We start from the raw sequence: 13,312 nt of genomic DNA, 5'->3' as shown, positions 1-13,312 counted from the left end.
GGCATGGAGGGGAGAGTCACCGTGGTGGTGGACCGAGGCTACATGCAGGCTGACAAGAGTGGGACTAGATCAAAGCCAAGGCATTGACAAGACGTGGGGCTTGTTCTGTAGTCAGTGGCTATTCAACATAGTTTTTGTCTGCTTTTTATGTTTTAAGTTGAGCAGAAAAACTACTTGGTTTTAGAAAACTTATTTGAAGGGACTCTGCAGTGGAAACCAGGGACGTGTAAAGAAGAATAGGAATTCTTGCTCCTGGAGGTTTGTAGGCAGGAAGGTCTGAAATACAGAGGTGTCAGTGGGGGAAAAAAAAAAAAAAAGGAAAGAGAAATTCCACACAAGGAGAAATAAGAGACTATGGGAGGGACTAGATGTTAGAGACTGGTACCTTTTGGGGTAGAGGCAGTAAGGTTTGGGTGACTGATATTCTGGTGATCCCTAAAGTGGTGACTCCTTGCAGTCATGTGGTGACTACCTACAGTAGTCTGGTGTACCTACACTGGTGAAAAAAGAAAAAAACTAATCTAAGGTTAGTTTTTAACCAATGAGGCACTGCAAAATGAAGACTAAATAAAAACAAGAAAAGGTAACTGATACTGTAAATGTTTTCTTCATTTCTACGCTGGTTCTCATGAACATGTGTTTTGGATATTTATATTGGAGAAGATATGACAATTCTAAAACTATAAGCTCCTTCAAAATGGTCAAACTTAAATGGAAGACTATACATCTCTATGTTCTTTCCATAAATGCCCAGTCATCAATAGGTTTTTACCTAAAAACATACTAATGAAGTCACTCACTCTTCTCCTGAGCGCCCTTCCCTCAGACAGAACTCCGTGATCCCACCTCTGGCAACACACATGTGAGGGTGTCAGTGGTACCTGGTTAGGGGTAGACAATCTTTTTTCACGTGCTCGCCTATGACCTTCAACACCAAGGTGGAAACTTTTTCTCCTGATGCTCTCCTCGGATTCCGATTTGGACAGTTTCTCATCATCTCCCTTTGCTTCCCCACTGGAGAGTTTCTTTTGGTTCTTTTTCCTTCTCCTGTTTCTTCTTTCTTTAGCACTTTTAGAGCTCAGTTTGGATGTTTCAGAAGAACTCTCAGACAGACCCATTATTCTGCTTCTCCCAATGCTGGTATATTCAGCTGCTGCTAATGCTATTGCCTGTTGAACCAAGAGAACACACACACAGTGAGTCAATTCCAAGAACTGCAAAATGCACCTCTTTACCACAAATTTAATTATACTGTGCATATAATCCTGTCCCTCATACGGGAAGTAATGTTTCCTTTGCATCATGACTGAGAGCTTATAAAATATATGTTTATCACTTCTCCTGCATTGTTAATAAAGCCCTACTGTGTTTCATAATTAAACAATTATATACTATTACTATACTTATAATAAAGCAATTTTAAATAGTATTGTAAAAGTTTTAACTGTAGATAATTCTGGGACATAAAACTCATATCAACCGTGTGATAAGATAATTCATTTGTATAAGTTGTTCAGGTATACAGTATACTTCAATATTATCAATAGATTCACGCACTTCTATAGTTAAATGAAGAAAGAATTATTTTAAAATAATATTAATTATTACAGAATAATATATCAAGAAAATAAAAGACACTTTTAGGGATTACCCAGGAAATTCCTGCAATAGCCTAGTGCTAACCCTTTTATAAAAATTAAGGTTTTATTATTAAAAACCCTTGTAAAACCTTCCAACCCTTACAAAATTTGGAATTAAAGATATTGTGAATAAAAAGCAAGAATTACTCACAATCCTACATCCCAGGAATAACTGGCATTAACACGTCTTTCAGTCTTCATATATTTTTAATGTATATCTTACATTCAATTTTGTATTCTATGACTTAATATATTATTATATTAACACCTTTTCCTGTCATAATATTCTTAAAACACATATCTTATGGCTGAGTAATATTTCAATACACAAAAATATTATAATCCTCTTAGCTACTTTCTAATTTTTGGAAATTTAAATGCTTTCTGATTTTTAATATTAAAATATTACACTGAACATCTTTCTGCCTAAAAGCTTCTCTGCATTACAGATTACTACCTTCCCCCAATAGGTTAGATTTCTTGAAGAGATTTTACTAGGTCAAACCATCAACTTATGTAAAATACTTGAAATTTTGGTTCTCTTAGTACAAACTTCCTCAAACTTTTCCACTGACGTACCCCTTTGGAGGGAGGAGTAAGGAAAAATCCACAAAAATTTGTGACTTAATCTAAAGTGGTCACAATCATAAGTATGATTTTTTCAACATCTCACATTACCTTAAAATTTTTGCAACTTTAACCAAAACTGATGCCCATTTGCTTTCTACTCCACAGTGTATTTGTTAACTCTAATATCAACATAATTTTCCCTAAGGACACGTGTACAATTGTTAGTGTGGGGAAATAACATCATAAATGTTTTGGGACTTTGCTTAATACCATACACACTGAGGAATCATGGGGAACAGGCTTAGGAAAAAGAGCTTAGAACGTTCTCCATGCTGAAGTGAGCTGATTAAGGTAGAATGAAGCAGATGTCAAGTCTAACTCAATACCAAATTGCTTCCTTTGACCACACCAGAATGAAAATTCAGTTTATATGAAAGAATCCAGGAGAGAAAATCTCCCTGGGAAAGGTCGGACAGAGATCACAGGGGTTCTGTTGTTCCCCTTTGCCTGTTCACTTCTAGGAAGAATTTTAAACCAAATAAAAATACCTCAGCTTCCTCTTGCTCTTTTTTAAGTCGATCCAGCATCTGCTGAAATTCTAACTCTTTCTGCCTCGCTTCTTCAATGTTTGCCTGGTTCTGTTCTTCATAGGCCATGGCAACAACAGCCAGGATCAAGTTTATTAGATAAAAGGATCCCAGGAAAATCACCACAACAAAGAAGATCATGTAGGTTTTCCCAGCAGCACGCAGGGTCTAGGCAAAAAAGGAAATCATTATTTTAATAACACAAAGGGTTTTTTTTTGGTAAATCATTTCAACTTGAATGGCATATTAAGGCATGGTAAATCAAGCAGTTCTGTATAGTCTCATGTTATCAAAAAATAAAGGAATAAAATTGTATCTTCATGGAAAACAATCAGTATTAAAACACACACTTTTCCAAGACAAAAGATATAGCAATGTATTAAGCCTGTACCAAAATTAAATATGATTCTACACTATGATAAGCTTAATAATAACTCTGAATTTTTTTCTCCCCTAGTCTGAAAATTACTCAAAAACTAGCTGTTTTTACTCATTTTCAAATTATAGGACTAGATAATTTCTATAGTATCACATTCTGATATATTAAATATTAATGTTTATGTTACCACAAGGTAAATAGCCTTATTAAATGAACTTATGTATTCAACTTTTACATATTTTTAATTAACACTAAACATTGTTAAATGTAATACATGTTAAAAAATTAAGTTGTACCAACAGATATTAACTGAAAAATAAGTCTCTTTATCCTTTCTCTAAAAACTCAGTTCCTTTTTCTATCAGTATCAGTTGTTACTGAATTCTTCTTTTGGATAAATTCTTAGTAGTGGAATTCTTAAGTCAACAGGTATATTCATTTTAATTTTCATAGAAACTCCCATGTTAGCCTCTCCAGTGGTTCACAGAAATGTGTGAGAAAATCTGCCTCCCCATAGCTTAATCAGACAGTATCTTCCTTTTGATCAACTTTTTGATCTTTGTCATTCCAAGAGATGAAAAGTTATATGTCACTCTAGTCTTAATTTGCAGTAAAGGTGAGTATCTTTTTGCATCCTTAAACAGTCATTTGTATATTTCATATTTTTTCCTGTAAAGTTAGATTTCCATATAATTTCTATATTCATTTATAATATTCTCAGAAATGAAACAGACAAAACAGGCCAAAAGAAGAACCTGTGGCAATCTGAGAAAGATCAGATCAGATCAGTCGCTCAGTCGTGTCTGACTCTTTGCGAACCCATGAATAGCAGCACGCCAGGCCTCCCTGTCCATCACCAACTCCCGGAGTTCACTCAGACTCACGTCCATCGAGTCAGTGATGCCATCCAGCCACCTCATCCTCTGTCGTCCCCTTCTCCTCCTGCTCCCAATCCCTCCCAGCATCAGGGTCTTTTCCAATGAGTCAACACTTCGCATGAGGTGGCCAAAGTACTGGAGTTTCAGCTTTAGCATCATTCCTTCCAAAGAAATCCCAGGGCTGATCTCCTTCAGAATGGACTGGTTGGATCTCCTTGCAGTCCAAGGGACTCTCAAGAGTCTTCTCCAACACCACAGTTCAAAAGCATCAATTCTTTGGTGCTCAGCCTTCTTTACAGTCCAACTCTCACATCCATACATGACCACAGGAAAAACCATAGCCTTGACTAGACGGACCTTTGTTGGCAAAGTAATGTCTCTGCTTTTGAATATGCTATCTATGTTGGTCATAACTTTCCTTCCAAGGAGTAAGCGTCTTTTAATTTCATGGCTGCAGTCACCATCTGTAGTGATTTTGGAGCCCAGAAAAATAAAGTCTGACACTGTTTCCACTGTTTCCCCATCTATTTCCCATGAAGTGATGGGACCGGATGCCATGATCTTCGTTTTCTGAATGTTGAGCTTTAAGCCTACTTTCTCACTCTCCACTTTCACTTTTATCAAGAGGCTTTTTAATTCCTCTTCACTTTCTGCCATAAGGATGGTGTCATCTGCATATCTGAGGTTATTGATATTTCTCCCAGCAATCTTGATTCAAGCTTGTGTTTCTTCCAGTCCAGTGTTTCTCATGATGTACTCTGCATATAAGTTAAATAAGCAGGGTGACAATATACAGCCTTGATGAACTCCTTTTCTTATTTGGAACTAGTCTGTTGTTCCATGTCCAGTTCTAACTGTTGTTTCCTGACCTGCATACACATTTCTCAAGAGGCAGATCAGGTGGTCTGGTGTTCCCATCTCTTTCAGAATTTCCCACAGTTTATTGTGATCCACACAGTCAAAGGCTTTGGCATAGTCAATAAAGCAGAAATAGATGCTTTTCTGGAATCTCTTGCTTTTTCGATGATCCAGCGGATATTGGCGATTTGATCTCTGGTTCCTCCGCCTTTTCTAAAACCAGCTTGAACATCAGGAAGTTCACAGTTCACATATTGCTGAAGCCTGGCTTGGAGAATTTTGAGCATTACTTTACTAGCATGTGAGATGAGTGCAATTGTGCGGTAGTTTGAGCATTCTTTGGCATTGCCTTTCTTTGGGATTGGAATGAAAACTGACCTTTTCCAGTCCTGTGGCCACTGCTGAGTTTTCCAAATGTGCTGGCATATTGAGTGCAGCACTTTCACAGCATCATCTTTCAGGATTTGGAATAGCTCATCTGGAATTCCATCACCTCCACTAGCTTTGCTCGTAGTGATGCTTTCTAAGGCCAACTTGACTTCACATTCCAGGATGTCTGGCTCTACGCCAGTGATCACACCATCGTCATTATCTGGGTCGTGAAGATCTTTTTTGTACAGTTCTTCTGTGTATTCTTGCCACCTCTTCTTAATATCTTCTGCTTCTGTTAGGTCCATACCATTTCTGTCCTTTATTGAGCCCATCTTTGCATGAAATGTTCCCTTGGTATCTCTAATTTTCTTGAAGAGATCTCTAGTCTTTCCCATTCTGTTGTTTTCCTCTATTTCTTTGCATTGATCGCTGAAGAAGGCTTTTCTTATCTCTTCTTGCTATTCTTTGGAACTCTGCATTCAGATGTTTATATCTTTCCTTTTCTCCTTTGCTTTTCACGTCTCTTCTTTTCACAGCTATTTGTAAGGCCTCCCCAGACAGCCATTTTGCTTTTTTGCATTTCTTTTCCATGGGGATTGTCTTGATCCCTGTCTCCTGTACAATGTCATGAACCTATTTTTTATAATACAAAATAATCATTTTTGGTCTCCTTTCTCTTGAGGTTGGGTGCTGATAACATACAGGTGAAAAGATAGAGCCCACAGTCCCCAGAAGACCACATGTAAGTTGGAGGAGATGGCCACATGAATGAAGAATTCCACTACAAGAGATGGATGATGAAACCTGCAGTTGAGTTAGGAGAGGAAAACTTAGAGTCATGAATTGAGTCTTCCATTCCTATTCTAGTTTGCTCAGGCTGCCATAACAAAATCCTATAAATTGGGTAGCTTACACAACAGAAGTGTATTTTCTCATAGTCCTAGATGATGAAAATTCAAGATCAAAGTGTTGGCAGGTTTGGTTTTTCCTGAGGCCACCTTCTAATTCCTCACTTGGCATTTTCTGTGTGTGTGTGTGTGTGTGTGGTGTCTCTCACTCATGTCCTAATGTTTCCTTCTTATAAGAACATGAGATTGGTTTAGAACCTACCCAAATGGCCTCATTTTAACTTGTGCTCAGTTGCTTAGTCGTGTCTGACTCTTTGCATCCCCATGGACTGCAGCCTGCCAGGCTCCTCTATCCATGGGATTCTCCAGACAAGCATACTAGAGTGAGTTACCATTTCCTTCTCCAGGGGTTCTTCCTGACCCAGGGATTGAACCCACATCTCCTACATTGGCAGGTGGATTCTTTACCAATGAGCTACCTGGAAAGCCATTCATTTTAACTTAGTTACCTCTTTAAGGGCCATAACTCTAAACATAGCCATTCTAAGGTACTGGGAGTTAGGACTTCAACATATGAATTTGGGGGAGATACTACTGAGTCCAGAACAAGTGTCCAAGGTAGTTAAAAGACAAAGCACGGTGAGCACAGGAGAGCCTAGTATTTAGAGCACTGTAAGCAGGGAGGCATGTGTGGAAAGCATAGAGTGTATAGCAGTGCTATGAGAAAATGTTATAGGATATTTCTTGCTATTTACCTAGGACCCCATGGGATGCTTCATTCACAAAGAGGGAAAGAGATCTGGAGATCAAAAAGCCCAGAAAAGATAAGAAAATAATTTATGATTTAAGAATGATCCATTCTAATAATACAAGAAATAGAACACACAGGACTAATACAATAGAGTTTTCTCCATTCTAAATCGAATAAAATATCTCATACATAAAGCTGGTTAGCACATACATCAGTTTTTTTGTGGAGTGAATACAATGAATGCTTCTCTTGGCACGCACCTGTTGGTAAAGGTTTTCCCAGTAATCCTGGGTCATTAGCCGAAACAAGGCTAAGAAGGCCCAGCTGAAAGTATCGAAGCTCGTGTAGCCATAGTCAGGATTTCTGCCAATCTTCTTACAGGTGTACCCTTCTGGACACTGACTACATGTGAGAAAGAATATCACAAGTCAGAGGATGCAAGCTGAAGAGTCTTACAGAGAAATCAAAAACTCAAGATTTCCTTTTCAGGGGGACAATATCGAATAATTTTTAAGAACACACTTTTTGAAGTCAGGAAGAAGTGGGTTTCAACCCCATCCCTACTTTTTACTAGTTGCTGACTTTGTCAAATTACTTAAATTCTGCAAGGCCCAGTTTCTTCTTTCCATGAGACAAGATAATAATACATACTTCCAAAGGTTAAGATTGTTTTAAAGTTTAAAAAAGATAATGTATGCAAATTACCTAACCTACTTCCTGTACATAAAAAACATTTGATAAATGGTAGCTGCTATTAGTATCATCATCAACAACCATCAAAACTTGAAAACTTTCACTTGATATCATATAAAAATTCTTATATTCACAAAGATTGATATTAATATACAGGTCTCTAATAAAACTGTTTCCCCAAATTATTCTTGAGGTGAACTAGAATCAACAACAGTCAACAGATAGCAATTGTGTAAGTTCATGGAGATTTATAATTAGACTTTTTGTCTTTTTAAAGTTGGTAGATTGGTATCCACAATGACAGATAAAAGGTGTTTTGATGTGTCTTTGGGAGCAGCAACTTTATCTTGTTTATTTTTATGTTCCCTGTGTACATAGAGTCTGGTCAAGGGATTTCTGGGCAGTAAGAGTGCAAGAACAAAGGCCTTACAGCAGAAATAAAGTTGTGTATGGGAGAAACAGCAGGTACTTACATAAATATGATATCTTAAAATAGCTTTACCCAAGTCCGTGGGACCCTTTTGTTTAGAGTGGCCAAACTGTCACTGCATTCTGTCACCCATGAACTGTACTCGATGGGAGAATGAGTAGAATTTAGGGATGGAAAGAAAAGCTGATTTTATCACTTTTCTTTCTGGAAACAAGAAAGGCTAGAAACTATCCAAACAACTCTTGGTTGGGTTTTTTGGAAGTAACTTTCTTTCTACTTCCTTAAGATATATATGACTGGTATCTTGTTTTAATCCAAGCATACCTACGTCTTGCTTTCAAAAGTACGCATTAACCATGATCGTTTTAAAGTCTGGACTCACTGTGGGACAGAATGTGTCAAGTAATGTCATGAAATATAAGAAAATAACATAGAATCAAAGGTCCTTCTTAGCAAACTGATTGAACTTGCTTTTTCTATTTTTCAGTCTTTAGACTAAAATTGAAACAAATATTACATACCCTGAATCACTGCTGAAACCACAAAGGAGAGCATCTTTGGATCCCTCCAAGTAATAAAAATATTCTGTTTAGGAAGAAATTGGACAACATCACGTTATGGAGTGTAAGCTTTCAGAGTGGCTGAGCAGGTAAGTTAACTAAAACAGATATATTTACAAATACATTCAGGCCCGGCGATAGGCATTCATTTATTTATTGCATTCTTATAAATTCTCACTCAAAAAATGCTGATAACCTATTATGGGCCAGGCAGTGAATACAATGACAAACAAGATAAATAAGATCATCAGTTTTATGAAGCTTTATGCTCAGGTAAGGGTGGAGGCTAGGGATGGTGAAGAACGCTTAACAAGTATATAAATAAATATACAAGGGATTTTCACATAGGGGAAGATGCCCTATAAAAATATATTAAGAAAGTGTGACAAAAGGTGGCCCGGGAAGTCTTTTCTAAAGAGATGACATTTAAACTGGGACCTAAAGGCTACAGAGAAGCCAGCTACTCAAAGATCCTGATGAAGAGACATCTTGACAGAGTAAAGAGCAGAATAAAACCCTAAGGTGGAAATGAAATTGGTATATGGGACAAAACAGCAAAATGGTCAGCCCAGTTACAGTGTAGTGAGTTGAGGGTATTGTGGTGGCAGAGATAGGCAGGGGCCATGTGGCAAGTCTTTGCATGACATGCAAAGGAGTTTGGATTTTAAGTATGATAGGAAGCAATAGAAGTAGGAAGTAGAGATACAAGACAATGTTGCTGTGGCTGCTTTGTGGACTCTGGACAATAGGAGGGCAAGTGTGGAGGCAGGGATACAAGCTAAGAGACTACAGTGAGAGGTGACAGGTCTCCAGAGAGTAGCCATGGATATGGAGAGAAGGGCGTAGAATAAAGGTATCTATTCTTCCTTTAGGAATGTGTGTGGGATGTGTGGAAGAGAGGGGACACGGGGATGTGTCAACTGGTCAGAGCGGTGCCAGTTACCTGGGATAAGGAAGATTGAGGCAAAGAAATGGCCTGAAGGAAAACCAGGATCTCTGTTTTAGCTGTTCTTTGTTTGAAATGATTACTAGGTATTTAATTATATTTGTCAAGTAAGTAAGTGGATGGATATGTCTTAAGGTCAGTGAAAGTATCAACTACAGTCAGGCCAAGGGGATCTGATGAGTGAACCCAGAGAGGAAGTGGAGTAAGGGAGGGGAGTGGAGGGAGGGAGAAGAGAAGGGAAAGAGCTCCAAGGATTCCAGAAGAGGAAGAACCGGCATGGCAAAACCACAAGCAAAGGAAATGTATTTTCTGAAATTCTCTCATTGTTTACTCACTAATCAATATCTACTTACGACTTACTAAGTTCTGGAATGTTGAGGACATTGAACTGAAATAAATGCACATTTTCCCCTCTCATGGTACCCTTGGTGCCCATTTTCAGGTGTAAAGGAACTCATAACTCTTCCTTTATTCACTGCAACAACTTATTCTTAATACAGAGGGTTGATCCAAAAGTACATAGTAAAGGTATAAAGGACAAAAAAAACATTTTAATAGGGGCTCAACTTCCTATTTGGCTCAAGTCAAAAAAAAAAAAAAAATAAAGATATCATTTTTAGCAGCCTCTGGAGCAACAGTAGAACAAAAACTCTGAAGTCAGATGTACTTAAATTTGAATATTGCTTCCACCCTTTCATATATAAGTGAATTGCTTTACCACTTTATGATTTGGCTATTGCAGTTGTAAAATGTGGATAGGAACACCTACTTCAAAGAGCTGTTGAATAGTACTGATATGATATTGCGTGTAAAACACTTAACACAGTGCCCCACACTTTCTATATAAATACTCAAAGAGCAGCAGCTTTTATTAAATAACTTCAGGTAAGACTGACCAACTTACACATCACCGTTTGGCATTATTCAGAAGACACAAATCTTAGAAGACACAAAGCAATAAAGCCTCTTAGTTTGGGGAGAAAATTCTCACACTGTGCTTTAAAAAAAAAAAAAAATCCTGTGCCTCAGGGAGGGTGGGCATGGCAGAATGAGGATGGAGGAGGTTATCATGTAACTTTTTATCCATAAATCTCTGAGACTTTTTTTATTATGGAAAGACTACTTTAGAGTCATCCTTTAAGGTAATGCTGATTCATATTGGCCAATCACTGAGGAGTTGCTTTATAAAAGTGGGCTCTACAGCTGCCTGCATAGGCATGCTGCAGGGCTAACTATTCAATTCAGCGCATGAATGATGAAAGGGAAAGCAATGGGAAAGCTCATGCTGGTCTGGTGGAACACTTGAAAATAATTCCTAAACAAGTAAACAGTAAAGTATTAAGGTAATTAGCCTCGAGAGAATTTAAGGTTAACATGTAATGGGAGAATGTAATACGAAGAGAAGAATTCTGTTACTCCTAGCCAATGATACATCTCACACTTTTCTGTGGAAATAAAAACTCCTGGGCTTGACTTAATCCTCTTCTGATGAACACTGCAGCCTGCTCCTCCATCTTTCCTCCTGCTTCAATGGTGGAGATGTCTCTCCCCTTCGCTCTTCCATTTTCTCAAGGACTTGCCTCTCCCTACTCTCCTGAATTATTAATCCATATTTTACTACTCATTCCTCTTTAGCACTAGAAAAATATCTCTATCAAAATCCACCTTAAAAAAAAAAACGCCAGCCACTGTCCCTGTTATTCTGATTCCCTTATAGACAAATGTCTTGGAAGAACTGTCTACACACACAGTCTTCTCTTCTTTCTGCTGTCTTATTCACCCCTGTCACCGCCTTAGTCCACCCTGTACTCCTACCACTTCACTGAAATTTCTGCATGAAAGTGACTAATGATTCCCATGTTGTTTAAGCTAATGTACATTTCTCCATCCTCATCATCCTTGACCTTAACCTTAATCCTTGATCTTGCAGCATCATTCAACACAAGCTTTCCCTTTTTCTCAATCTACTGTCTTCTCTGGGCATCCTTACTTATATCTTTGCTTCTTGCTTTACTGGCCACTCTTTCTCTATGTCTTCTTTGGGGTACTCCTCTCTACCTGCTTTCAGACATTAGGGTTGTGGAGATTAGCAGCTTCTAACCACCAAATTTGTTTTAAAAACCAGATTGCCCATTCTCTACCTACTTATAAACATCAGGGTTTTTCAGAAGAATGTGGGTAGGTGTGTACATATCTTTTCCTTTTGATGAATACTTCAAAGTATGTATCTCCAAACTAGGCAGTTCCTCTGGTCTCTATTTTTAAATCTCCAATTGTCTACTTTTCTATCTCCATTTGGATGTCCCAGTGACTTCTCAATTTTAACTGGGTAATAGTGACTTTCTCCTATAAACCTGCCCACTCTTCCCTCATTTCCCATTGCCACCTATCCAGTTACTATGGCCAGAAACCTAGATGAGATCCCCAAGCCCTCCTCTCCTCTTTAATCCATCCATGAGTTATATAGGTCATCTTGAACACACCCTTTTCATTTTCTGACTTCTCTCAAGATGAAGTCACAATGTTTTCCTGTTTGGATGACAGAAACAACATCCTTTCAATATTTCAGTCTACTATCCATTCTTGCGCAGTGAACTCTCCATATGGCAAAAGTGATTAAAACCACTGCATTTAAAATAAAATCAAAACTCCTTTCCTTGGGCTAAAATATCCTTCATGAAATGACCCCTGCCTTTTCCCTTTACTTTCTCTGTTGCCATTCTGCCTCTCTTTTGCTAAAGTCTAACCATACTGCTGTTTTCCCATTCTTTTTTCTTTCCCATTCTTTAAATACATACTCTTTCAGTCTTAGGGCTTTCCCATAAGCTCTTCCTTCTAACTCAAGGAACAGCCTCCATATACACTTACACTGTGTTATGACTTCTTCTTATCCTTCATATCTCTGCTTAAATGCCACCTCCTCAGAGAAGGTTTCTCATTTAGTTGGTATCTCAGCCCCTGAGATTTACTTTCTTTGCATAGCATTTATTATAACTTATAATATTGTTATTTGTCTGTTCCCCTCCTTCTATTCTTTTATTCCCCCAAGATGATAAGCTCTGTGGATGCTGGGTCTGAGGCTACCATACTCATTGCTGCAGCTCCAGAAACTTGCACAATGCTTAGCTTGAGGAAGCATTCAATAAAAAGACATGATAAACGAATGCTTGAATAAATATTGCAGTGAGACCAGGCTTCCATGACACAACAAACAGGTGGGACATCAAACTCAGATTTAACACAGTAATCTCTGCTGTGAAAGTATATTTCAGACTAAAATCAAGAATAATATACAGAATTGAGGGAGAAGATGATGGTATAAAATTTCACTCTTAGCTAAGCTGTCATTGTAAACACAACAAGAGGACACACTGCAAAATCTAAGAGCTTTTACTACTCCTTTCAAAAAAATTGCTTATAGCAATTCTAAAATGTTTTTAAAAATCACTCAAATCATCAACCCAGGAATGAGACGAAGATTCTGAAAAAAGGACATAGTGATCATAGTATAAAAAGTCAAGTTTAAGTAAGTGCTGTAAACCAATTCATAAAACAGAATATAAACGTCAGCAATTACCTGTAAGATATATAAATTTTTATGGCATAAAATTAGAAATAAAGTCTTTGGGAAATATATAAAATTTAGGATCATATTAATAATATCAGAAGCTAAAAAAATAAATTAAAAAAGGAAAGGAAAATCTGCTAAATTCCTTATCCTTCAGTTAGTAAAAAAAAAATACATTAAAATTTTACTTTGAAAATCTTCAGTTTTCTTGTTTTAGGTTCATTTTTTTTTA

At 37.6% G+C, this 13,312-nt stretch overlaps 1 protein-coding gene across 1 annotated transcript in view; it reads right to left on the bottom strand.

The window, feature by feature from the left end:
- The window catches only part of SCN9A (sodium channel, voltage-gated, type IX, alpha subunit), a 166,177-nt gene that overhangs the window by 67,401 nt on the left and 85,464 nt on the right, over nucleotides 1-13,312 (bottom strand). The window contains exons 8-11 of the mRNA XM_010858941.1: nucleotides 8,528-8,591; nucleotides 7,144-7,285; nucleotides 2,759-2,965; nucleotides 882-1,169 (exon numbers count right to left, since the gene is read on the bottom strand). Of these exons, the coding sequence (XP_010857243.1) occupies nucleotides 882-1,169; nucleotides 2,759-2,965; nucleotides 7,144-7,285; nucleotides 8,528-8,591 (701 nt within the window). The remainder of the gene's footprint in view (nucleotides 1-881; nucleotides 1,170-2,758; nucleotides 2,966-7,143; nucleotides 7,286-8,527; nucleotides 8,592-13,312) is intronic.

The sequence above is a fragment of the Bison bison genome, unplaced genomic scaffold (genome assembly GCF_000754665.1).
Source record: "Bison bison bison isolate TAMUID 2011002044 unplaced genomic scaffold, Bison_UMD1.0 scf7180017864452, whole genome shotgun sequence".
NCBI classification, from domain to species: Eukaryota; Metazoa; Chordata; class Mammalia; order Artiodactyla; family Bovidae; genus Bison; species Bison bison.
The sequence above is the reverse complement of the archived record's forward strand: the minus strand, read 5'-3'. Positions and strand labels throughout refer to the sequence as shown.